Here is a 26513-nt window from a genome sequence, read left to right as displayed (position 1 = left end):
TTGCTGCTCCCTGTGCAGCGTAGCAAAAATCTGGCCCTTCCTGTCTGTCCACTCAGCTAAATTTCTCCTTCCTCACTTTGAATATTCACAGCCTTCGTTCCTCTGGCCTCAGCGTTATGTCCAAACTTTCCAAATCTTTCCTCTCTCTCGTGGCTCAGAACGTCCAAGGCCTTGCACTGCTATTCTGGCTTCCCCGTTTTCCCCTTCTGCACACACACGTTCTGCCCTTTTGCCCTAATATACCCCATTCCCGCTGTGACTTTCTTCAGCTTTGCTCCTCCAGCCCTCCCCCTTTGGGGCCTCCTGCTCTTTTAACCAACCACCTGTTTCTCCTTGCTGAGTCTTTTGCTTAGGAGTCACTTTAGAACAGGGTGGTCAACTGGCAGCCTTTCGCTTAATTTCATGCAGGTGGGGCAGAGGGTGAAGTGGAATGGGGGTGGTGAAAAAAGAGAGAGAAAAGTGGGAGGAGAGAATGAGGAGAGGTGATAGGCAGACAGAGAAATGGAGGTGGCAAAAAGAGAGAGAGAGAGAAGAGGAAGTGGCGAAAACCGAGAGAGAAAAGTTAGTGGCGAAAACCAAGAGAGAGAAAAGGAGGGAGCGAAAAACAAGAGAAAAGGAGGTACCAGCCTTTCCCAAGGCTACTCCATTCCATTCTTCCCTTGGCCTGATTTTTCTGTTCTTCTCTGCCCTCTGAGCATGCTCAATTCCCATTGAGCTGAGGTTTTCTTGTACTTCTCCCAAGCCTGCTGATTCCTCTGTCTGACGCACGGATGGCACTGTTTTGGCTACTTGAGGATCCACACCCATGGAATGCTTCTGCCATTGCATTTGCATCATAACATGTAGCCAGTTCAGAATTCATCTATTATCGTGCATCAAAGTTATTCTGCTGGGTTAAGTGTAGGATTTTGGTGGGAGCAAAAGAACCTTGTATCCTGCTACAATTGATGCTTGCACGTTTTTCTAGGCAAGATTCCAACTTTGTGAGCCCTCACGGCCCACCCCAGGCTCCACCTGGCCGGACATACCTTATGGACCACAGGTGAGCCATTGCAGTGCATAGGTATGGTTTTGGAATGTATCTAGGCAGCATCCATGAATGGATACATATATGCCTTTCTAGAAGTTTATGCACCATTTCTTTTATTTTCTAGAAAGCTGCACATATACATTTCATATGTATTTTTTGAAATAGATCCATTCAGTCATGTTGATTCTTTTTTTCCTTTTCTTTTTCTTCTTTTTCTTTCTTTTATGGTTTTGATTTGCTTTGTCTTGTTGAAATCTACAATAAAAGTAATTTAAAAACAATGACAGTTCTGAAATGTATCCCACCCTCTCCTGAAGGCTCAGAGCAGGTTATGAGGCATTAATTTAACACAGGACGATTGTGCCGCCTCCCCCAAGAAACTGCGCCTCAAGCTGGGGTGTGGTGGAGCCGGGGCTCAAAGGGATGCAATGCTGGCACTTTTTTCTCATCAGGGATGCTGATGTCATCTGCATCCCCCACCCCTAGTTCAGATCTCCCTGTTCTCTCTGAGCTTAGCTGCAATCCTCACGGTAGCTGGGGGGAAATGGATTTTCCCAACAACATTATATGTTCCCTGTTGTGATGCAAAGTGTGCAGCGGTGGCCTGGTCTTGAATGGTACATTAAGACCCATCAGCTTTACAAAAGATCTGCTCCCAATGGAGATGAAAACCGCTATAATTGGTTTGTTGATACAGATCAACACAGGTGCCTGAATTTTTGGACACTCCTTAGTGGCGTGGCTATGGAGACTGTCCTGATGAGTGTCTGTACTTCAAAATGTACCACTACACCATTGCCCTCAAGCATGATCTCCAACCACTGAACTTAAAAGGTTTGAATGCTGCTTTTGATATAGGCTCAGGCTAGGGCTCTGGTGACCCTCCAGGTAAGAAGGTAGCACAGCTGCTATAACCAGCTCCAGAGGAAGTCCTGTCCAGTGTCACTCACACAGGGATGGGCAATGTGTGCCCTTCCAAATGTTGTTGGATTGCAAGTCCCATCATTCCTCTCCATTGGCTATGCTGGCTAAGGCTGATGGAAATCATTGTCCAACAAGAGGCATTATCTAACAGTGTCATTCCGCAAATTCAAATAGCCCTAGCAGAGCTCTGGTGAATCTTTTAGTTGTGCAAAGGGTTGCAAAATGGGTTGCAGGAAAGTTATGCGCAAGTGATTGCGCATCAGGTTGCAGGAAAGTTATGCGCAAGCATTGGCACAACTGGTGGCACAAACACAATGCACAACCACTTACACAACTGCGCTTGTGCTAATGTGACTTTAGTTGGATTCTCCTCTTGCACATCGTTCGGAACTTAGTTTGCACTAACGCAACATCATAGTCCGGAACTTAGTTTGCGCTAACGCAATATCATAGTCCAGAACTTAGTTTGCGCTAACACAACATCATCAGCATGATACAGTTGGATGCTGCCCAGTGTCTGGGAGGGCCACACTTTCTCCACCACAGCTCTAGCAGCGGAATCTAATTCCCTGTTGGAATGTCCTTGAATTTTATTTTTGCCTTGGTGAAGTGGGGCACTGGGGCGAGGAAGGTGAGGTTGCTCTAAATCCTCTCCCTTTTTTTATGCATTATGATGGAATTGTTCTGTTACAACTTTTTTTAAAAAAACCAGCCTTTTCCAAGCTGGTGTCTGAACCTGACACCCTAACTCTGGGCTTGGCCATTGGTGGCTGAGGATGATGGGAGTTGTTGTCCAACACATCTGGGCAGCATCAGCTTGGCTTGTGTGCCATAATAAATTTGCCAGCCTTTCAAGTGTCACCAAACACTACCGTTGTTTTTTCTTCAACATGGGTATCTTCTTAAAAAATAAATAAAAATTAATGCTAGAAAGTAACCTGGGCTGTGTGGGGAGCAGAACCTTAGGCCCTGGGGACCCAAGTGGCCCATCTGAGGTCCCGGTCCCAGTCCATCCATCCATCCACTCTGCTGAATTTACCTTGTGTTCTGGAGTCCTGGCCTTCGCTGGCCCAGGTGCTGGCTGCAACTTCCTCACTTCCGGTGGGGGAATAACCAGGCGAGAGAGCGACTCTTTGCTTCTTTCTTCCCCCCAACCTCGCTGCCTTTCTCTGCTCCTTCTAGCTCTTTGTACCAGCCGCATGCTGAGACGGGCCAGTCCTTCCCTGCCTCTCAAGCCCTGGGATCCGAGGCCTCGCCTGCGTATCAGCGTCCCCTCTCTGCCCCATGCCTGCCTTACCCGCCACAGGGTTTCAAGCAGGAGTTCCACGACCCCATGTACGAGCAGGCCAACACGCTGGGGCCCGCTGGCAGCTCCCGGTACAACGCGGGAGTGGTGATCAAGCAAGAGCAGATGGACTATGCTTTTGACACAGGTAGGGCGGTGCGGGTGGAGAAGGAGTCCGCTTGGGGTGTGCAGTGGAGGCTGGTGGCTCCCATGTCAGTGGGGCTCTGCTCTGGGTTTCTGGCTACGTATTGGGGAATGGTGTCAGCGCCTTGGATAGCTCCTTTAGTTCTGACTGGTTCTGATTGAAACTCAAGAGCGGATTCCCAGGCCTACTGACATCAAAGCCATAAGCCTCCACTGGGTGGGAATGTATGTATCTTATGAGGATGCTCTGACCAAAGTGTCAGAACACATCTGGGTGGGCAGAAGGTAGATTAATTAATTCAATAAATATTAAATATTCAGCCAAAAAGGCACTAAGAGCAGCTTATGTGCAATCAGTAAAACATGAGTCCCTGCTTACAACCCTAAAAAAAAACTTAACATGACATACACTGCCATCTGACTGTCTCTCTCTTTGAATGTTCTCAGACGTCCTCTGTCCTTAAGTCAGCTTATTTAGAAGAAACTCTGCACGTGTTCAAGAGCACCCAACCTGAGATGCAGAAATTGTTTAAAAAGAAAGTAGTTGGCAACTCTGATAAACTTAAGTGCCCTTCCAACTAACCTGCTGGGAGTCTTTCTTGATGGGATTATTTAGTAATGGTGCTTCCTGTTAGAAAAGCAGTTTTTAGAGAAAAAACAAAAGGGCAGAACAGAAGGAGCATTTGTTTGCACACAAGGCCCCCACAAAAAGCCCCCCCCAAGGGAGACCACAGCCTTCTTTAGTGAAGAAAAGGTTAAACGGGTTACTCCTGATATTCTTGCATAAAAATGCAGGTACAGCATAAACTTTCAAACAGAGGTTGTTCAGTCTATTTCTTTATTCTGTAACTCTGGCAGGAGCAAGAGAGAAAATGCATGTGCTCCCAGCAATGGTGGGGTTCAGAGAGCGAGAGGAGGGGAGGAGGAAGAGGAGGAGGAGCAAAAGAAAGAAATCCCGTAAACTACATTGAAGGCTATAGAGGTCCTGAGGCTAGCTGTGGCCAAAATTCAAACTGCAACACTGCCCCCATTCAGATGAGGTTGTAATATTCCCGGCATTTCTTTCCCATTGCCATGGTAGTTCCTGCTGCTGGCCTTAGTGGCTTCCACTCATCACAGGTTTGGCTAAGATTCCCCCCCTCCACACACACACACACACACACACACACACACACACACACACACACACTCACACACACTCCTTCAGATGATGGTGAATCTGTGCTGTCAAATATGGCAGCCTTGCCAGATGTGCAAAATAGGCAGTGGTGTAGCTCAGCCAGGGATCACCCGGATGCAGAGCTGTACTGTTTTATTAGCAGGGACTCTGACTTCATCTGCCATCCCCACCCCATAGCCGTCCCTATTCCTTCTGAGGTTAGTTGCAATCCTCACAGCAGTTGGGTGGGGGTGGATTTTCCCTGCAACATTGGCCCCGTTCATACAACACGCTAAACCATGCTACTTAACCACAAAATGGTTAACGGAATGCAATGCATTCCGTTAACCATTTTGTGGTTAAGCAGCATGGTTTAGCGTGTTGTATGAACGGGGCCAATGTATTGTTCCCTATTGTAAAGCAAAGTATTTTGGAAGTAGCTTGGTCTTGAATTGGGGAATGAAGACCTGTTAGCTTTACAAAAGTCCTGCTCCTGGTGGAGATGAAAACTGCTGGGTTTGTTGATATGGATCCACACAGTTGCCTTACTGTGGTTTTAATTTTTGTGAACTGCCCAGAGAGCTTCGGCTATTGGGCGGTATAAAAATGTAATAAATAAAATAATAAATAAATAAATAAAATAAATAAATTCTCCTTGGGCAGTGGCCATGATGAGCGTCTGCACATCAAAATTTGCCACTAAAGCAGAGGCTGGGACTAAAATACCAGCGGCATTCCTGAGTTGGTTGAAAAATGGATTTTCTTACAGAATTCTTCGCTACAATTGCCAGGATTCTGGAAGAGGCGAGTGGGAGTTGATGGAGAGACACTACGATAATTAAATAGCTTGTAATGGGATTTAATCCTTGTGCCTCCCCTCTTAGAAATGTTCCCACAGGATTCTTTATCCGGCACAATTGGTTCTGTGAATTGCAGACACTGGTGGACTCCCAACTCAGCCCCAGTTATTTCCCCAAAATGAATGTTCAAATCCTCTCTATATCTTTGTCCTTTGGGGCAACCATAGCAAAAGTTTTAAAGCCTTAAACTGGAAGTCATCTTAGGGCCCTTTAGAAGCCAAAATGCTATTCAGAAAGAATTTTATAAACAAACAAAACTTAACAAAGAAGAGGTCTATAAACAGTCTAATCGTTTAAAACAGAAGAGATCACCTCAATTTTGGACTGAGAGGCAACCTTCTCTTTCCTTCTCCATTTGCCCTGTTTCTCAGCCTGGAGATATCCAAAATAGGGACGCATTCTGTGCTTGGCACCATCGTTTGCAAATTAGTGTGTCTGGGAGATGTGCTTAAAGGGCTGTGTGTGTTTTTAGGTGAGCCTGCCCTGCTTTCGCACATCTCACTGTGGCATGTTAGCTTGTTTGAATTACTGCAAGTTCTCTCATTTGTTATTCAGGGCCAGCTCCAAGTGTTTGAGGAGGCCCAGGTGAAGTCTGTGGTACCTCCTGTAAACCTCTGTCCCTTCCTGCCCTGAGTAAATAAATAAATAAAAATCCCCACGTACCCTCCAGAGGGAATTCTCCCCTCATTCAGTTCTATAATATTTAGCCCTCAACCCCTACTAGCCTCATAACTACCAGAGGCAGTGGATTAAGGTTCGAATAGAGTTGCACCCTTGTATGTTTTTAGGTGAGCCTGCCCTGCTTTTGCACATCTCACTATGGCGTGTTAGCTTGCTTGAATTATTGCAAGTTCTCTTGGACAGTAGCCATTCAACTGTCCATGAGACCCAGCAAGGACCAACACTTGCTCAGGCTTTTCCACGTGGCTTGTCAGGAAAGCAAAGGGGAGATTTAACACTCCTACAGATTGTTCAAGACCTTTTCTTGGATGTATGGATTTTTCCGTTTCCTTCAAATCCACCCTGTGCTCAAGACGCGCCTTCTCTTTTCTGCCCTTCAAGCCCCAATTGGATTCAGGGCTTCTGCTATGGGGAAGAAGGGGGGGGGGGCTCTTCCACATTTGGTGACCCTCAGATGCTAGCGGAGAATGCGAGAGAGCGGGCCCTGTTCTGTTCCCCAGAGCTTTCCTTGGGATTGGCTAACTTTGAACTTCCGCCCTCCCTGCTCTTTTGGCACTGCGCCCGACCTGTTTCTGAATGGAAGAGAAAGGAATTTCATTCACAAAATGGAGGCTCAGGAACTAGGCTCCCGGTGTCAGATTACCACCGTTCATGCTCTCCTTATGGGACAGCTGAGATCGGCTGGCGGGCTGGGCCGAAACACGAGCCAGGCCTTGGCTTGCTTCCCAGAGAAAATCAGGGCGTGTGGAAAAAGTGACAACTCCCGAGCTGAGGGAGGGAGGGAGGGAGGGAGGGAAGGAAGGAAATCAAAACGCCGGTTTGAAACCGGGATGTCCAAGCAGAAATCCACCCTCCTTCCTCCATGCAATAATCCCCACCACCACGGGAGCCTTTAAAGGCCTTTCCAGGCCTGCCTCCTCTTGTCCAGTTAACTAGGGTGACCATATGAAAAGGAGGACAGGGCTCTTGTATCTTTAACAGTTACATAGAAAACAGAATTTCAGCAGGTGTCATTTGTACGCATGCAGCACCTGGTGAAATTCCCTCTTGGACACAACAGTTAAAGCTACAGGAGTCCTGCCCTCTTTTGTATCTGGTCAATAGAGCAGGGTTCCTGCCGCTTTAACTGTGGTGATGAGGAGGGAATTTCACCAGGTGCTGCATGCGTACAAATGACCCCTGCTGAAATTTCCCCTTTCTATGCAACCAGGAGCCCTGTCCTCCTTTTCATATGGTCACCCTAAGTTAACCCCATAAACAGTAAACTGCTTGGGAAAACTGAGTTGGGCTATCAGTGATGGCTGAACTGACGTCATAGCCATTTAACTGATGGCTATGAAATAATGCCCCCACCCCCCACTCAGTGTGGTGTAGTGGCTAAGGTGTTGGACTGGGAGTCGGGAGACCTGGGTTCTAGTCCCCACTTGGCCATGGAAACCCACTGGGTAACTTTGGGCCAGTCACAGACTCTCAGCCCAACCTACCACACAGGGTTGTTGTTGTGAGGATAACATGGAGAGGAGGAGGATTATGTATGCCGCCTTGGGTTCCTTGGAGGAAAAAAGGCGGGATATAAATGTAATAACATAAATATCTCCTTGTCTCCATGTTTCAGTTTTGAGTGCTAACGAGAGAGTGTGTGTGTGTGGCGGGGGCTTTTCCTCAGTGGGGCCAAAGGTGGAGGTCCTAATAAGAAAGAGGTAGAACCCACGACTCCTTGATGTTTTAGTCATTTTTTTTCAATCCCATCTTAAAAAACACACAAAACTTCCTTCCCTTATGGTGGCTTCCAAAAGCAGCAATAACAACCATCAACTAAAGTTGCAATCCTATGCGTGAAATAGTCCTACAACTACAACTAGTCCTACAACATCCAGCATGCTCCCCAGCCAGCATGCATAGGATTGCGCCCAAATAGACTTAAGATCCAAGCAGTGATCAATCCAAATGTTTTGGCATAAAATCTGAAGACCTCAGTAGGAAAGTCAGGCGGAAAATGGTGAATGCTGGTGGAAATTTGTAAAAACGTACATGCAGAATAACACAACAGAACATATGAAAATTCATACATAGTTTTGTATTATACATTTTTTTTTATTTCTATCAACTCATTTTTGACACTAAAATAATATGCAATGGCAAAAATTGTGATAAAGCAACTTAAAACTGTGCAATCACAACTTCTGTATAGTAAAGGACAGAGAAAGCTTATTAAGATGCAACCCTATGCACATTTAGAGAGAGAAAAAGTCCCAACATCTCCCAGAATTCCCCAGCCAGCATGCATAGGATTATGCCCTTATTGTAAACAAACCAACATGCACAAATCACACTGGTATCCATCCATCTGTAAGGAAATATATATCCACTCTTTCCTACTTTCTTTCCTAAATCTAACAACAAAATGATAGCATCACTCTCATCCAGTAAAGTATTCAGAGTTTGTCTAAAACTGGGGATAGTGGGGGCTAGGTGATTTCCCTGGAGAGAGATGCCGCCACTTTTAGCAGTGATGCCTCTGGAGAGAGGATGCAAAATCCTGCCTGCTCAATTCTTCTGTTTGTGCTTGTCTTGTAGATGTTCCAAGCTGCCATTCGATGTATATGAACTTAGAGGGATACCCAGGTCATTCCAACTCTGATGGCGCATTAGGTAATAAGCCCTTTTGGATTGTTTTTCTTTGTCCGACAGCTCCTGTCTCCTGTCCACTGGGTTAATTTCCATCATCCATCCAGGGTGACATGTACATGTTTTCCTGGGGTTGGTTCCCCAAGAAGGTAGTTGCCTTGACAGCTTCACATGGCGCAACGCCATTGTTGGTTTGCAACACAAGATTGAGCAGCAATCTGGACGTGAAATAAAACTGTTTGGTGAAAGGTGTGTCGCTTACCAATCTGTGCTAAAAGATCCATGTGAGTTGGTGTCAGATTTTACTTTGAGGAAGTGGATGAGGGACTAGAAGTAGAGGTGTGAAGGCCTGGGGAAAAACAGAACCCCCTTGGAAAATTTCTTCCCAAATTTTCCAAAAATCCCTGGAAAACAACAACAGGTAGGGGGGTCCCCCATTCCCGCCCCCCCCCACCAGGTTTTCACATCTCTAACCACAAGAACATGCTTTGCTCCCAGGTCTGATCCTGGCCATTTCCAGTTAAACAGAAGACCAAAGAGCTGCTGACAGTCAGAGGGTTGGACCTGGATTTAGGGCTTTTCAACGTGAGGGTTTTAAACCACCACTTTGTAGGATTAAGATCAGCTCTTTTACAAGTGGGTTTTTTTTACTGTTTTTTTCTTTCTTTCTCTGCCTTTTTATATCTTTCAGTAGGTGGTGCTGTAGTATAGTGGAATTGCACAAATATACAGGGTTCCATGCCACCATTCACAAAAATATTAGACTTTTCTAGGGAAAGGGGGAAATGCTGAATGGGCTTTGTTGTGGAAGAAACACCAATAAGGGTCTCCTCTCACGTAGGGGCAGGTAGCCAGCTTGGTGTCCTGGTCCAAAGTTATATAAGGCTTTGTATGTTTAGTGGCTGCAGGTGTCAGGCTTGAATTCTTACTTGGTCCTGAATGTAGGACTACTGTGACAGGCATGTTTGGATTCCGATTGCACAAAAGATGGGATTCCAAGAAAGAGGGACCATAGTCCAGTAGTAAACAGTGCCGGCCATGATAGACCTGTGCTCTGATGGCCCATCCTCACGCCTAGAGTAGGGTGATCACCAGGAAGCATAGCCACCCTCAGTTTCCTGCACCAATGGAATGTATCACCAATGGACCAGGAGTTTTTATAGGCAGGAGAAGTTGTCATGTGACCATCTCTAACCAAACTGGAGCATTGGGAGAACATTCTGGCAGCTAATCCTGGATGATGAAGTTGTTGATGGTTTGTTCTATCCCCAGAAGGGATCATTAAAGATTCCTGCTGCAGGTCAGATCACTGTCTGTTTCTCCTTTTCGCAGGATACAGTTATGAGAAACAGATGCGGCCGTTCACCGATGACGTTTGTGTTGTCCCTGAGAAGTTTGAAGGTCAGCGACAAAATTGTGCTGGGCTTTTAGCTGCTTTGGTGGCTGTCCTGTCTGGTCCATGGGCTGCACGTTTGTGCTAAGAACACAGTTTGCATAAATGCTGGATTCTGTTTAAAAATCACAACAGTCCGCAAATTTTGAATTTGAATCGGAACGTAGATGGGCCTGTTCGGACAACACACTAAGCCATGGTTAGGCCGCTAAGCCTTTTGCAGCAAATGGTTAGTGAGCGTGTTGAAACCATGGATATGTAGTCACCATAGGAATAGTTCACACAACACGCTAAGTCATGGTTCACACAACATAATGTTTAGCTCAAAATGCTTAACCACCGTTGCTTAGCGTGTCACCTCCCACCATATGAAGAAGAGTTCGTATGGGAGGCAGTGGTTCTTTCAGCTAGCCATGCTGTTCTCCTGGATATCTACTCCTTACACTAGCTTTATGCTTTTCTTTTCTAATGGATACATAAACTTCTGTAGTCCTGAGGGATTATTTTTTTCTGTCGTGGTGAGGTCTTTTGTCCCCTTGGGGTTTTTTGAAAGCTTTCTTTGTGCTTTTTCAAACCTTGTGCGAAAGTACGCAGCACGCCAAAAGCCCTCTGTCTCGTTTCTCAGTGGTCCCCTTTTGTCTACGTGGTCATTGGCCCTCACCACCTGAGTACACTGTGACAGGGAGCAGCAATAAAGGGGCAACCATTTGAGCATGTACAGAAGGCCTTTCACTCAACTACTGAAGGGAAAGCAAAGCCTAGAAATTAGCTTTTGGTTTCCCAGATGTGACTGAATGACAAACACTTCTCTTCTCACAAATTAAGGGCTGGGAAAAACGGTAAAAAATAATAAGAAGGGGTGTTTCTCGTTTTCATTGTACTTGCTGTGCTTGACAGGGGACGTCAAGCAAGAAAGCAGTGGGTTCCGTGAAGGCCCCCCTTATCAGCGGCGGGGCTCTCTGCAGCTTTGGCAGTTCCTGGTGGCTTTGCTGGACGACCCCAGCAACTCCCATTTTATTGCCTGGACAGGCCGGGGGATGGAGTTCAAACTCATTGAACCAGAGGAGGTGAGATTTCCCCTTCTTTTTCTTGAAATATTTTTTTACCACCCTTCATAGATTTTGATTTGCAATAATTAAACGAATTCCGCTTCTCCCTGTTTGCAAGCCAACTCCAGAAATGCATAAATTTGCAGTTGGCCTCTGCTGGAAAAGAAAGGGCGCTCTGCACGTACTCAGGGTCTGCCTCCTCACCAGTCTAACTTGCAGGCTCTGGCAAACGGCAGCCCCCTCAGATCCATGATGACAAGAGGCTTCTTGGTTGAGGTTCCAGGGCCTTGACACGGGCTGCCTTGCATTTTAAATGTTGGGCTGATTCATTTCCTCCTCTTCTCCCCACCCTGGATTGTTCCCACAGGTGGCCCGACTCTGGGGCATCCAGAAGAACCGCCCGGCCATGAACTATGACAAGCTGAGCCGCTCGCTTCGCTACTACTATGAAAAGGGCATCATGCAAAAGGTTGGTTTCGCCAGTCGGAAGTGAGTCTGTGAGTTGAGTTGAAAGTCCTGGGTAGCTTAAGCTCAGCAGCGGTGTGGGCTGGAAGCTTACGCACTAGGGAACAACCAGACTCCCTGAGACCCCTTCCTTCCCACAGCTCAGAGATAGGACCACTGCTTTGCATGTAGAACAGGGATGTTGAACCTCTTTCTGCCTGAGACCTGAGCTCTTTTTTGGAGGAGCTCTCAAGGGCCACAAGCCAGCGGTGGTCGGGATAAATTTGTCAGCATGTATTAGCTTAATACTCTTACTGCCAGGAGCGGAGCCTTCAGAGAAGCCTCCCAACCTTTGTGAATGGAAGAAAAAACTGTACCCAATCCAGGAAACCATCAAACGATCGATGGCCAGGGGAAAGGGTGTGTGTGTGTTCCTGTGAATCTCTGGAGGGCTGCATCTGCGCCCCAGGCGAGGTTCTGCTCCCCTGCTATAGGAGGACCCAGGTTTAAACCATGGCAGTGTTTCATTGAACATATAGAGCATAGAACGTATGCAACCCTATTTTGTGGGTCATCCATGCGGGGATTTGCCAAGAAGTACCTGCTATAGTTCTTATGTTTCTCTCCCCTGCGCGCCCCCCCCCCCAATAGGTGGCTGGCGAACGTTATGTGTACAAATTTGTCTGCGAACCTGAAGCACTGTTCTCCCTCGCCTTCCCCGACAATCAGCGCCCATCCCTGAAGGCTGAGTTTGAGTGGCACGTCAGCGAGGAAGACACGGTGCCTCTCTCCCACCTGGACGAAGGGGTCGCCTACTTGCAAGATCTGGGGGCGCAGCCTTACCGGAAAGGCTACACCTACTAACTGGCCACAGAAGGGACAGAGCGGAAATGGGCGAGTTGTATATATGAAGATGTTTGTCAGTAATCACCCATGTAGATTATGGCCTTGGCTCTCCTAAGACTGAATCCGAACGTACAGTGGAGGCTGCCTTTTGAACGGAGAAGCCGTGTGGTCCAGTACCTGGAGAGCAGGGCTCAGATTTGGGTTTAAATCCCACTGGAGCCACTGCCCCCCTCTCCCCGCTGGGTGGACTTTGGGGCAAGTCGCCTCTCTTTCAGCTTCTCCAAGGACTTGTCGCCTACCTCACAGGGATGTTGTGAGGACAGACCAGATAAAGATTGCAAAGTGCTTTGTACACTGTTTTTTTAAAAGTGTTATCTTGGTGACTAAACCAGAATGATGCTAAGCTCGAACCAGGGAAAGAGGCAAAGTCTGTCTGATTAAATGGGATTCTGCCAGGCTACGGCTGTTGGAATATGCAGAAATTCGAAAAGGCTTCTTTGTGGCTAAACGGCTGTCTGTGGTTGGATTACAGGCTTTGGGGGAGGGAGGGCTGGGAGTCACACAACCAGGACAGAACTACCCATTGCCATGTTAAAGCATTCAGCAGAGAAGGTTGGTGAAGCTCTTGCATATTGAATCACCTCAGTGGTGCCACCCATGTCCTCTCTGTGCCTTTGGGTGCTTCCAGCTGGATGACACCAGCACTACCTATCAAAAGGCATTGGGCATCTCTTTCCGTCTTTTCCTCCTTAACAGCTTCCCCCTCCCAACCCCAGTAACAGGGGAAGGGGAAGGGCAGAAAAAGTGGTGGGAAAGCACAGGAGGGTTGTAAATGGAATACCAGGTTGTCAGGAGCCCTATAAATAATATCCAGGAATGAGGGAGGCTGATGGCAGGATTTTTTAAAAAAACACATGTCTGGAACCACCCCTAGTGGCAAGGCGACAGGGGCTACGCTGTGAATATATCTGAGACAGAGGGGAGGCCTTCCCTAGAGGGGGGAGTGTGGAACCTTTTTCAGCCCGAAGGGTGAATTTCATTTCAGAGAAGCTGGAGGGGGGAGCATTCCAATGGTGGGCCATCAATACGGAAAAATACCAGCCTATTCTCGCTTAACACTCCTACTTACTGCCAATAACTGCGCCTTATGAGCGGCATCTCAACCTTTTGGAATGGGGCGAAACTGCACCCAAACACCAAATAATCAGTGTTTGGGGGGAAAGAGGTGGGGCAAGGAGAAGGAGGTATGGCCTTAGATAGTCCAGATTTGGTTGTTGGGCTTAAGGTTCCCCACCCCTGCCTTAAACCTCCATTTAAAATATCTCAGCTTCATATTTGTGAAGTTGATTTTTTTATTTAAAAAAATATTGTAAGTTTCAACAAAGCAATAAGACACAAATAAAATGCAAGTGTAACTACATATTTTAAAGGCCTCGGTTTCAATACTACAACATTCTAAAAAGCGGGGAAAAAGAGTCAACAACACACAAACTTCAGTAAAGACAGATCAAATATCCAAATATGTCCATTTGTGAACGGCGCCTATATAACACTCTTTCAAATGTTGCTGGTCTTCAATCCACTGCATTATAGGCAGTCAGCTTTGATCTTTCCAATACTGTAGTATCAGTCTTTTAGCAGCCAAGAGGATGCAGAAAATCCATTCACGCTATGTGTTACATTAAAAAAAAGGTACATAATTTAAGAGAACATGTATCAGAAAATATTAAAGAGTTTTCCAGAAACTTCAGAAATTTGGATTTTAAAAAATGTTCAAACTTAGCATTGGAAATTTGACTTTAGTGGCAGGGGAGGGGTTCAAACCCACAAAATACTTTAACATTCAACAGGCCGTAATGTGTTAAACATCAGTTTCAACTCCTCAGTCGAATCGCATATATAATGAAGAATGGAGAATTTAAACATGAATTTTAGTTAGAATCTTAATTTTCTTCAAATTCATTTCAATTCTTATTTTTCCCTCCTCCATCCCATGAGATCACTCTCCTAAATTAATCATATGTCCCACATGCATCTGAATATGAACAAACAGTCGTAGGTACTGCTGTAGGGTTATTGAGGGGGATGCACTTTCTGTACTGTTTACTCACTACTCAAGAACAGGAGTGTCATTTCCCCCCCAGAAGAATGAAAAGGCAATGCTGATCACCCAGAATTCCTTGTACTTCCATTTCTTAACATACAATCCGGCAAGTGTCAGGAACTGCTGGGTTGTGTGGACAGATGCTCCATGTGGTGAGACACTGAACTGCAGGTGGCAGTTTCTCAGTGAAGTACCCTCAGATCCTGGACAGACTCCACCCACCCAGGCTGCCATTGGCTCCTCCTGGACAGGAAAGGGCATAAAAGGGCTTCCTGTTCGAGTTGAACCTTGACAGAACGCCAAGGTCTTTCTGAGGGCTTTTTGCCTTGCAATCTCTGAAAAAGTGATTCAATTCAATACTAAATTCTTCCCGTAGTGTAGATAGGGTGACCATATGAAAAGGAGAACAAATGCAGGAGCCCTGCCCTCTTGACTAGGTACAAAAGAGGGAAGGGCTCCTGCAGCTTTAACTGTTGTAACGAAGAGGGAATTTCACCAGGTTTTGCATATATACAAATGACACCTGCTGAAATTCCCTTTTTTATGCAACTGTTAGATACAGGAGCCCTGTCTTCCTTTCCATATGGTCACCCTAAATGTAGATATTTCAGAAGATGCGTCCAGTTTCTGATGTGCTCCATTCCCCATTTGTCACCCATTTTTCTGGTCCCTGCATGTAGCAGCTGATCATATATATATATATAAATATATATATATATATATGTATGTTTGTGCTGTGTCTGAGTTGTCCTTGGCCTCTGCTGTTCGTTGTCATCCAGGAAGATCATAGCATATCCACATTTAAGCCCTGTGGAACTACTTACAAGGTAACTTTACATGTACCACTTTGGAGAAGCTCTGCCTCTGTTGGTGTGCATGAGTGAACGACACAGATGCTGTTCAAAATGTACTTGCACAGGTTTTTAAATTCAGTTGATGACCATGAAGGTACATGGATTTACAATCTAATTTTCAATTACAATCTAATTTACACCCATTTCATCCCCCAAGTTAGACATATTTTAACTGCCTTTTTATTTTATTTCTGCATTTTAACTTTTCTTCCATATCAAAGTGTCTCTTCAGTCACTCTTCTGAGGTGCTGGGTAGCTTCCTTCCCTGGTTCCTTCTCCTTTCCCTATAGCTATGAGTAGGTATTGCATTGCATTGCCATTTTATTCATCCTAACCTTCCCTCCCACTGCACTTCTGCTTGGACTCAGATGAAACTGACATGGCCAGAGAAAAGTTTAGTCAGCTTTACCAAACCCTCAGTCATTCATTATGTATTTATTTAAAATGTTACTATGTGCACCAATGCTGTGGGTCAGAGGTGGAGGGAGGTAAGGAGAGAGAAACATATTGCTGGAACATATCCCTGGCTGATGGCTGGTTGGCCACTGTATGAACCGAGTGCTAGACTAGATGGACCCTTGGTCTGATCCAGTACACTTCCTATGTTCTTATCTGGTAAGATTTCCTCCTTGATGTTGCTGCTTCACCTGATTCCAAAGCTGCTGCTGCTGAAACCACTCTTGACAGTTTCACCGGATCCTAGGGGGTGGGGAATGTGAAGGTAAGGGTAGTTATATATTGCAGAAAGGGGAGTGAAGTGGTGGATGTTGCAGACCAACCACATGACACCATGTGTCCCTGATAACCTTTGGTCACCCTGTCCTTATTTAGTAAGTCATTAAGGGTGCATTCCCATGCTTGGCTGACTGGTGAATGCTGTGAGTTGTAGGACTTTTTTTTCTGTCTAAGCATGCATAGGATTGAACACTAAAGAAAGGATATCTAAACTAGGGAGAGGGAACCCCCAGATGTCGCTGGACTTTAACTCCCACTACCTCTGACAGCTGGTCATGCCGGCTGGGTCTGATGGAGAGTTGGAACTGAACAAAATCTGAGGACGGGGGCACAGGTACCCTTCCCCTCTTCTAAGCTGAAAGAAAACAGAGCATAGTATGTCCCTCCAAGTAAAACTCCTGCTTTTCGTGCTGAAAGCTTGCTCTTAATTCTGATTGGAAATCTGCACATACTGGCATGAATTAGCACATGCAACTTAGTAAAAACACCAACAAGCAAACAGGCCAGATCAATTCCCCCCTATCTGGCACAGGCAGCAATAAAAGCATTACTAATATTTCTATCTTGGCTTGGGTTTTGGCCTGCAGAAATGAAAAAGAGAACCCCCTCTCTATCTCTCTGCTGTCATAGCCTAATACAGCCCTGCCTATGACATTTGCTCCTCCGCTCACCCTGGCACCCAAGGATCTTGCTCCCTTAGACAATTCCACCATTTTCCTCCTCCTTTACTTGTATGCCTGGAACCAGTAGGGGTTGGTGGCTCCGATTTTGGTGGGGCTGTGAATCTGCTCTGGATTTCAGTCAGAACTCTATCCAAGGTGCTGAATCCTATCCCCAAAGCAGGTTCAGCATCTTGGATAGCTCTTCTAGAGCTCGGGTTGGTTCTACCTGAAAACCAGAGTAGATTCACAACCCCACTAAATTCGGAGCCACCAGTCTCCAGTGCCTCGAACACCTTCCCAGAACGATTTGTCTTGCTTCTTTCAAATTCCTTCTCAAATCTCCTAGTTCTGTGAATTTTTTGGCACAAGCCTTTTATCTTCATCCCCTATGGCCCACTTAGCCAACCTAGGACCTGCCAGAATGTTTTGAACTACAACTCCAGCGTTCCTAGCCATTGGCTATGCTGGCTGGAGATGATGGGAGTTGAAGTTCAAAACATCTGGAGGGCACCAGGTTGGGGAAGGCTACCCTATTAAAACGTCCCTCCTTTATCCCTGCTTCTACTCTACTGTCTCTACATTGTAAAATTTTAGATTTAAACTCCTCGACGGCCAGATTAGTGATGTTATAAGAAGTAACGGAAGCAGTGGAGACTGGTGGCGTCGAGGTCAGTGAGGCTATGAATCTGTTCTGGGTTTCAGCCAGAACTCTATAGGAGCCATCCTAGGAGCTGAGCCTATTTTTGGGATTCGGTTCAGCACCTTGGAGAGTTCTTTTAGAATGCTGACTGGGTCTGACTAATACAGCAGATTCAAAGCCCACCGACATCGGAGCCACCAGCCTCCACTGAACAGAAGGTTGCGTGAGTGGTGCAAATTCAACTGGTGCAGTCTTCCCAGCATAGAGTTGCGATGTTGCCTGCTGAATTTCTGCCTGCCCTGCCGCTGTTAATAACGTAGAAGCTCTGCAAGGCATGAAAAATAAAACATGAGGCGGCAACCTCCCACTTTGGGAGAAAGGGTGGCGCTTTAGATGCCGAAGTAAATGGGTTTCTGGCAGGACGACAGGGAAGGTAGGAACCATTCGTGCTGAGGGATCAGCTCCCGTTCGGAAAGCTTCTGGGAACGGTCCTCGATGGGAGCGACGCTCTGATGGACCGACAGCGAGCCTGCTGCCGGTAGCGGGGCACGCCAGGAGTTCCGCCCTACGACAAGATGGCGGCGGGCAGTGGGGGTTCCGGACGGCGGCGGCGCGGGGCGCTGCGGATGCTGATGCGGGTCGGGTCGGTGCTGCTCACGCGCTTCCCGTTCTGGCACTGCCTCAGCGGGCTCCTCCTCAACGCCGAGCGCGCCGAGGCCCGGCGGTGAGTGAGGGCGCCTCGAAAGCCAGCACGCTTGCGAGGGGTGGAGGGCGCCTCTGAGCGTGTGCAGAGAGCTGCTTATGTCTTCACCCCCACCCACCCCGTACATTGGTGATTGGGGGAAGGGGATGACTTCCTGAAGGCCATGAAAGGGGTGGGAGGAGAGCGCGCGGTAGGGGGGAATTCCAATATTGAGAGGTGGGATAGTGCTTGGAGTGATGGTGGACTGTATGGGGGGAGAGAGAGAGTTATGTTGCAGGATCTCAAATTGGGAGGGGCGGGGGGATAGCAGTGTGGCATGCCAAGACTGGGATGCTTTTAAGGGTGGAAGATGGCAGAGCTAGGTATTAAGGGGGCTGCAAGAATTTGAGGGAAGAGGTGTTGATTGATTAGAGAAGATACTGAAGTAGGATGTGGGGATACCTGATGAGGGTCTGTATCAGAGTGGGAGAGTGCTGGGGTCTTGCAGTGGATAGGTAGGAGAGGGCCAGTAGTGAATCTAGGGCAGTGGTTCCCAAAGTGGGCGGTACCGCCCCCGTGGGGGTGGTGGGATTGCATAGGGGGGCCTTAAGAGGCAAGAGGGCGGCAGGGGGGTACTAAGAGGCAAAGGGATGGCAGGGGCGCTCGCGGTGGTCTTTTCCGAGAAGCACCTCCAGAAGGTCTTAAAACCCAGGGACATTTTTATGGGAGAAGGTAGTTTGGTCCCAAGCCATATAGGGGAAGAATCCACACATGTATTAATACCGTTTAAGAAGAGTCCTTTGAATGGTGAATTGAAATGTTTCAAAAGCACCAAAACGCTAATGAAGAGACATACCCTGCTTGGTGTGCCCCGCCACGCCGGCTGCAAAACAGAAGCGTTCGCTCTCTTTTCCGTCCCTGCCTTGGCAAGCCTGCGGCAGGTGCTTCCCATTTAAAGGGGCCGCGAGCAGGGAGCACTGGGCGTGAGTTTGTGGAACCAAGGGGGCAGTTACCTGAAAAAGTTTGGGAATCACTGATCTAGGGCATTGGTGAGGAACGTGTGGCTCTCCAGGCATTGCTGGACTGCCAGCCTCATCAGTCCTGGCCAACATAGCCAATGGTGAGAGATAGGCGTTCCAGTGCAGCAACATCTGAAGGGCCACACTTTCCACATCCCTGGCCTAGGGTGTTTGAAGGACCGTGTTGCTTGACATGCACTTGCCCATCAGTTAAGATTTTCGAGGTTTAGACTGGTGACTACCCGAGGGCCTTTTCTGTAGCGGACGCCACATTGTGGAACATTTTACCTAGGCATGCATTCTGTTCTCCCAGGCTTGTGATGTCATGTGGTGGCTTTTATGATAAATGCCACCCCTCCCTCTCTTAGGGAAATTTATTGCTGTTTTATGGGTTTTTAGTTAGTGCCACATTATTGCTTTTTAACCTGCAGCTTCATTTGTTGTGGTTTTTATTGTGTGTCTGTTTGGCTTTATTATAATTTTGTTTTTGTTTTGTTTTGTTAGCTGTCATGGGATTACTCTTCCATTTTTCAAAGATTTCCACGCTAGGTTGTCTGGAGGTGGTTCTTAATTGCCAAAGGCGACCACATGAGCTTGTTTACAAGCCTGTAGGATGGATACCTGAACAAATAGCTTTCCAAGCGTATTGGCAAATCCATGCATTTTTTGGCATGTATTCAGTGTATCACTGAATTTAACTGGAGTGGTAAGAAGAAAGGTGATGCTAGAAATCTGAGAAAAGGAAGAAAAACAGAGGGGAGGTATCATATGTAGCAACGTTTGAAGACCAGGTTCAGAGAACTGGGGCGTTATTGATGCCATATCTTCTTAAAATCTCTCCAGGTTCGGAGCTTCAAGATGGCATCTTGTGGCAGTGAATTCCACAGCCTATGTAACTAGCTTGATGTTGCATTTCCAGCAGTTTTAAAATGTTGCATTTAGGACTCAAAACTGGGTAGCTTTTTAGCTGTTGTTAAGAAAAAGTTACCTTTAATTGTATTGGTATCTAGGTCTACTTCTTGAGAATAAAAGACACAGAGACCTGTTTTTCCCTCCCTCCTTCTGCTTGTGCTGTGTTTATTACTTTGAGTGCCCATGTAGATTAATTTTCTACATTTATTTCCTTACCCAGAAAACCTGACATCCCTGTCCCATTTCTCTACGTTGACATGGGTGCAGCGGTGCTATGTGCCAGTTTCATGTCCTTTGGGGTGAAGCGTCGGTGGTTTGCCTTGGGGGCTGCCCTACAGTTGGCGATCAGCACGTATACAGCATATATTGGTGGCTATGCACACTACGGAGACTGGCTGAAGGTGAGAGCATCCTTGGCTCACAGGTTCTCAAAGGCTGTTGTACAGGAGACGGAAAGAGCCATAGCTGAGTGGGGAAGCTTCTAATGCACAAGGTCTTTGGTTCAATCCCTAGCATCTCCATTTTAAAAAAGGCCAGGTCGCAGGTGATGGGAAAGGCCTCTGTCTGAGATCCCGGAGAGGCTGCTGCCAGTCAGAGTGGGGTAGATGAATAAATAGTCTGACCTAGTGCAAAGCAGCTTTCCATGTTCCTAGACCACATGCATGCCCTCCTTCTGAACTTTCCTGATTTTGCTAGAAGTCAAGTGTGCCAATTTTTGTATTAATTTTCAATGCCAGAAATCAATTTAGCAGCTTTCTAAATTTTATCCCCCCCCAAAACTTCGTCCTGATCATGTCAAAGTACATTTAGGTCCTGCATAACCTTTGCTCCCACCTTTTTCTTTTGAATTCCCTCTGCATCTAGCAGCTTTTCTACACAAGGCATTTATCATGCACTTGTTCCCTACTCATGATTACTTATCTTTTAAGATGCCACTGTAACCCTCCAGTTCTGCTTCTGTGTCTCACCAGCACTTTCAGCAAGTTTCTTTTAGAGCAGTGAGAATGCAGCATTTAATTGTGAAAGCAAAAGAAAGCCCGATTTCGGCTTGTGTATTTGCGCTATTCCGCTGTACTACAGTGCCACCTGGAGATTATGTAGTGGAAAAGCAGGAAAAGCTCCTTATGTAGCGCTCGGATCTCAGTTATGCGAAGAAACCGAAAGTAGATGCAGCTGATTAGCAGTTAACAGTCTCCTGCAGAAATGCTATTAGCTGAGGTCAGGAGTAAAGGACCTCTCTTTGTTTTACCCTTCACTGTAAAAGCTGTCTTGCTGAATCATATTAAAAGCCCATTTCTAGCTGGATCCCTCTAATATAGTTGCCATTAGAGTGTGATAAAGGGAGCGCACCCCTCTCGTTTGTCTCTTCCCACCCTCCAAATTGAGTGAACAGCGGTGTATGGAAATTTCATGTCTACTTTATCATGGTAGGGAACTAGCTTTCATACATCTACCCTATATGAATGTATAATCATTTATACAGAGGTTGTTGGACCCCAACTCCAATCAGCCTCAGATCTCGGACAATGGCCAGAGATGGTGGGAGCTGTAGTCCAACAACATCTGGAGAGGCACAGGTTCCCTGCTTGTGATTTATACAGTATTGAAGCGAGTGGCTAGTACACCATCCTGTGGCTGTGAATTACATAGGCTGGTTATGCTCGTTTTTCTGACCTGAACCACATCCAAGACTTTTCTTTGAATTCCCAAATTCTAGTGTGCTGAGCAAGAATGAGTCTCCATCTCTCCCCACCTCCCCCATCTCCCTCTCCCTCTTGGGTGTCTCTCTCTTGAAGTTTTGAAAACCTGGAGGCCTGTGTAAGCTTTTCTTTGCAAAAAGATGCTCCATCCCGCAGGTCACTTTAGGAGGCTTATGGTTTGATCCTATGGAGCAGCCTTCCCCAGCTTGACGCCTGCTTCATCCTCACACCAGCCCTTCCTTTAAACACAGTTTCCCAATTATGTCTGTTCCTGGTAACCATAGTTTAGTGGTTCAGACATAATGAGAAATTGTGGTCAGTGGTAGATTTCCTGGTTTAATCTCAGTGCTGAGGAGAGAAGGGGAGGTGTATGAGTGGAGCTTAAGAAGATTCGTGCATATCTCAGTTTATTTAGAGGAGAGCCAAGCCAATAACTTTCATATTTGAGAATACCATTGACAGGAGACTACAGAACGCCCCCCCCCTCGTGATAATGTAAGATTGAGAATCTGAATGGGTGTGATGCTGTGTTTACTATGTCTATGAGGCAGTAAACCAGCATTCCTAGTTAGCTCCTGTCTAGCTCCTTCCTATCTCTCCTCTCTAGCTCCTTCCTATCTCTCCTGTCTAGCTCCTTCCTATCTCTCCTGTCTAGCTCCTTCCTATCTCTCCTCTCTCATCTCACACTATTGCCCCGCTCGTGCTCTTCGCTTCTCTGATGCCATGTTTCTCGCCTGCCCAAGGGTCTCTACTTCCCTTGCTCGGCTTCGTCCATTTTCTTCTGCTGCCCCTTATGCCTGGAACGCTCTTCCAGAACATTTGAGAACTACAAGTTCAACCGCAGCTTTTAAAGCTCAGCTAAAAACTTTACTTTTTCCTAAAGCTTTTAAAACTTGATTTTGTTCTGACTTTATACTGTTAGTTTTACCCTACCCAGTGCCTGTTTACCCTACCCTGTGCCTGTTTGGTGCATTCTCTTCCCCTCCTTATTGTTTTATTATGATTTTATTAGAATGTAAGCCTATGCGGCAGGGTCTTGCTATTTACTGTTTTACTCTGTACAGCACCATGTACATTGATGGTGCTATATAAATTAATAATAATAATAATAGTGTTGTAGTACACATGATTTGTTCAGCTTTCATCAACTTGTATGTCTGTCTTGTGGTACCTGCATAGGTTAGGATGTATTCGCGGACGATAGCCATCATTGGTGGCCTCTTGGTCTTGGCAAGTGGCGCTGGGGAGATCTACCGCCAGAAACCACGGAACAGGTCACTGCAGTCCACTGGGCAGGTTTTCATTGGCATCTACCTCATTTGCGTGGTATGTACACTGAAGAATCCCAGGTAGTCCTTTTCTGGCTGGGGCATGCTGGGAGTTGTAGTCCAACAGGTTGCAGAAGGCTGATGTAACAGGTCTGGCCTGGAGAAAGATCTGATGCAAACCATGGAAGGAGACGGCATTTGCCCACTTGGGTTTCATTACAAATGACCAAAGATCCACGTGAAATAAAACAATAAAGGGGAGACGCCCACATGGGTTTTGTACAGAGTTCCTATAATTGGCCAGCATACTAGCTACAATTCTGTGGTGCAACCACACTTCATTTTTCATTTCATTTCATTTATTATATTTATTTCATTTATTGTACTTGGAATAATGTGAACAGTTCTGGTCAACATGCTTTAAAAAAAGATATTGTAGGTCTTGAAAAAGTCTAGAAAAGGGCAACTAATGACCAAGGGACTGGACCATTTCTCCTGTGAGCTGGCATTGTTAGCTTGGAAAAAAGGAGGCTAAGGGGAGACATGATAGAAGTGTACAAAATTATGCATGGTGGAGAGAAGGTGGAGAGGGAGACATTTTTCTCCGTCTCACAAAATACTAGAACTTGAGATCATCCCTTGAAGCTGATTGGTGGGAGATTCAGGACAAATAACAGGAAGGACTCCTTCACAGAGTGCATTGTGAAACTACGGCATTCACTACCACAAGGTGTAGTGATGGCCACCAATTTGGATGGTTTTAAAAGGGGGTTAGATAAATTCCTGGAGGAGAAGGTTATCAGTGGCTACTACTAGTCCTGGTAGATATGTGCTGCATCCAGTATCGGAGGCAGTATGCCTGTGTACACTAGTTGCTGGGGAACATGGGTAGGAGGGTGCTGTTGCATTCATGTCCTGCTTGTGGGTTTCTCATGAGTTGGCCACTGTGTGAACAGGACGTTGGACTAGATGGGCTCTTGGTCTGATCCAGCATGGCTCTTCATATTGTGATCAGACTATAGTTCGTATAAATCTCTGGATCCAGGGAAGGATTTTTCAGGAGTGGCTGCCCCACTGCCTCCTTCAAGGCTGCAGGGACTTAAGGGAGTGGGGATTATGTAGCAGCTGTGTAAGTAGAAAGTCCATCTTTTTTTACCTCTTAGTATGCCTCCCTTCTTTTGCAGGCCTACTCCCTTCAGCACAGCAAGGAAGACCGCCTAGCCCACCTCAGTGGCATCCCGGGAGGGGAAATCGCCTTGCAGCTCCTCTTCGTTCTCTACGGTGTCCTCGCCCTCTCCTTCCTGTCTGGCTATTACATCACTACGGCCGCCCAGATCCTGTCGGTCATTCTCCCTCTGGTTGTTCTCTTCATCGACGGCAACTTGGGCTACTGGCACGATTCCCGCCGAGTTGAATTCTGGAACCAAATGAAGCTGATTGGGCAGAATGTTGGGATCTTTGGGGCCTCCATAATTTTGGCCACTGATGGCTGAGACTAGACCTGCAAGACTTTGGAGCATGGTGCTTGATTTGGGGATGAGGGGGGAGGGGCACTGCAGAAAAGAGACTCGGGATTTTTTTTTTATTAAAAAACATCACTTATTTATTTTTGTTTTTACAGCATCTTAAAAATTCTTTGTTCTTTCCCATTGGCAGCTAAATGAACTAGTGGGTTTCTCAAAATCTGGAGTCACTCCTATATTCATTATTGTGGACAGTCCAGCAACCCTCGTATGCCCTAGCCAACCGAGAGAGCAAATGGTTAAGGCACTTGTCTTCATGATGGAGGCATCCACTTTTTGTCTCCAGCTGTGTCGATGGGTTGGATTTTGCTTCCAGTCCATTCAGTAGTTTAAATATGACACGGTTGTGCAACCATCTTGCATGCTGCAGGGCCTGAAGTTTGGTAGCCAAAGAAACAGAGTTTTTGACTCTTAGTTGTTCTCTCTTCAGCAGTATCTAGATGATGGAGGTGGGCATAGATCATGCAGTCCTTTATATTGACCTTTGAACATTCTCCAAGAAGCTGACATATACAACAGAATCCTTGTTTGCATGGGCTGCCTTTCTCTTGACCAACGCTTTTACAAACCTGCATAATATTCTTCCAGGCAGGTATGAAGTGAACCCGTGACCAGTTCGGTAACGTGTTGTTCTCTCTGGAGCTTAGGAAAGCAGTTTGCTGTTGCAGCTGACAAGGCTCTGTAACGATAGACCTCTGCCGACAATGCAGCAACGCAGCTGTAAGGTGTTTTCTCCCCCATCTCCAGCACTAATCGCAGAACTTTGGTAAGGCGAGGATTCAGGATTCCTCTCTCCCAAGGAGAAGTAGAGTAATTTAATATCCCAGTTGCTTCTCTGCAGTCATGGGTTTCTTACCTATTTGCCAGACTGTGCTTGGCTCATTTTTACTTATGACCTCTAGGCCCAAATTATGTTAGAAGGCTTTGGTATTGAGCACTGAGTAATCGCTGTAAGCGTAGCGTTTCCTCCCACAATTCCTTTTTCTCATGAAAAGAACTAAGGAAAAATGGGGGAAGGGATTGCCCAGTATATTCAAATTTAGCATCATTGGAGGTGGGTCGCTTTCCAGCAAAAGCAACGCATGGATGGATTGCTCCATTAAGAGCACATGGGGGGTTGCTGTGAGGGGGTTGGGGCGTCAGGCTGCAATTGCATACACTTTCTGCCTCTCCTGGTACCTAGTCTGGTTCCCTATGCTGCTGCCGGTGCACAATCTAGCTGCCGTTTGTCTGTGTGCACGCAGGCGTGTACGCAACCTTCTGCTTCTGTAGTTACGATCCAATAGCATTGCAGGGCAGAATGCACTAGGGAATACTGCCTTTTCAGGGCACCCATGAGAACAGCCTTCTGTGAATCGAACGTTGGGTTGGATTTCCATGTATCCACTGAAGTGCGGGGCTGGGAAGTGGGTGTTCAGCCGAGGCAGATGCTGGCGTGTGTCTCGTGAAAAACCCAGCTATGTGATCAGCGTGGATGCGATGGGATTTCCCTATAATCCACTCCGACGTGGGCGCATGGGGAGTGAGCCGGCCCTTAGAAAGCGCCGCTGTTCCGCAATTGGAGGCTGTGGAAATGCCATCGCCTGCACTCCCTCTCTCTCCTGTCAGCAAGTATTTCTGCCTTGCTGCAACTTTCCCGAACCATTTTGTTTTATTTAAAAGAAATAAACTCATTTCAGTCCTTCTCGCTATGTGTTTTTGTGGAGGTTTTTCGGGTGCTTGTCGCTCTGTTCTCTTCCAAACATTGGCTGGTCTTTGATGGAACCCAACAGGCCAAGAACAAGCAGGGCTTGCATGGACCAGTGGGGTTCAGGTTGCTGCAACACTCCTGCAGGCCAGCACTGGCCGAAGCACAGCGTTCCTACAGCTATCATTTTCAAGGTGCCCTTAGCAGAATAGGAAAGACAAACCGGCGTCTTATTGTGCCAGATTCTGCCCCATGTATGCATTCAGAGATCCTCTATTACACCC

At 46.6% G+C, this 26513-nt stretch overlaps 2 protein-coding genes across 2 annotated transcripts in view; both read left to right on the top strand.

Moving 5' to 3' along the window:
• ETV4 (ETS variant transcription factor 4) overlaps positions 1 to 13014 on the top strand; it is a 41260-nt gene extending 28246 nt beyond the window's left edge. Inside the window, exons 6-12 of the mRNA XM_063138776.1 lie at positions 968 to 1042; positions 3137 to 3387; positions 8661 to 8735; positions 10044 to 10112; positions 11002 to 11171; positions 11521 to 11622; positions 12249 to 13014. Coding sequence (XP_062994846.1) covers positions 968 to 1042; positions 3137 to 3387; positions 8661 to 8735; positions 10044 to 10112; positions 11002 to 11171; positions 11521 to 11622; positions 12249 to 12461 — 955 coding nt within the window. The 3' untranslated portion in view covers positions 12462 to 13014. The remainder of the gene's footprint in view (positions 1 to 967; positions 1043 to 3136; positions 3388 to 8660; positions 8736 to 10043; positions 10113 to 11001; positions 11172 to 11520; positions 11623 to 12248) is intronic.
• Positions 13015 to 18013: 4999 nt separating this feature from the next.
• On the top strand, positions 18014 to 26186 carry TMEM101 (transmembrane protein 101). The gene is made up of 4 exons (XM_063136479.1): positions 18014 to 18162; positions 20272 to 20452; positions 22931 to 23077; positions 24204 to 26186. The coding sequence occupies exons 1-4, from the start codon at positions 18014 to 18016 to the stop codon at positions 24510 to 24512; spliced, it is 786 nt and encodes a 261-aa protein (XP_062992549.1). The 3' UTR covers positions 24513 to 26186.
• The last annotated feature ends 327 nt before the right edge of the window (positions 26187 to 26513 follow it).

Source organism: Elgaria multicarinata, chromosome 11 (genome assembly GCF_023053635.1).
Source record: "Elgaria multicarinata webbii isolate HBS135686 ecotype San Diego chromosome 11, rElgMul1.1.pri, whole genome shotgun sequence".
NCBI classification, from domain to species: domain Eukaryota; kingdom Metazoa; phylum Chordata; class Lepidosauria; order Squamata; family Anguidae; genus Elgaria; species Elgaria multicarinata.
This window is presented reverse-complemented; position numbering and strand designations above follow the sequence as displayed.

Bases quoted from the DNA above. Each gene is read 5' to 3' on its own strand.
- TMEM101 (XM_063136479.1), top strand. From the start codon at position 18,014: ATGGCGGCGGGCAGTGGGGGTTCCGGACGGCGGCGGCGCGGGGCGCTG. The intron at 20,453-22,930 runs GTGAGAGCATCC...GTACCTGCATAG, and splicing joins ACTACGGAGACTGGCTGAAG to GTTAGGATGTATTCGCGGAC. The intron at 23,078-24,203 runs GTATGTACACTG...CTTCTTTTGCAG, and splicing joins GCATCTACCTCATTTGCGTG to GCCTACTCCCTTCAGCACAG.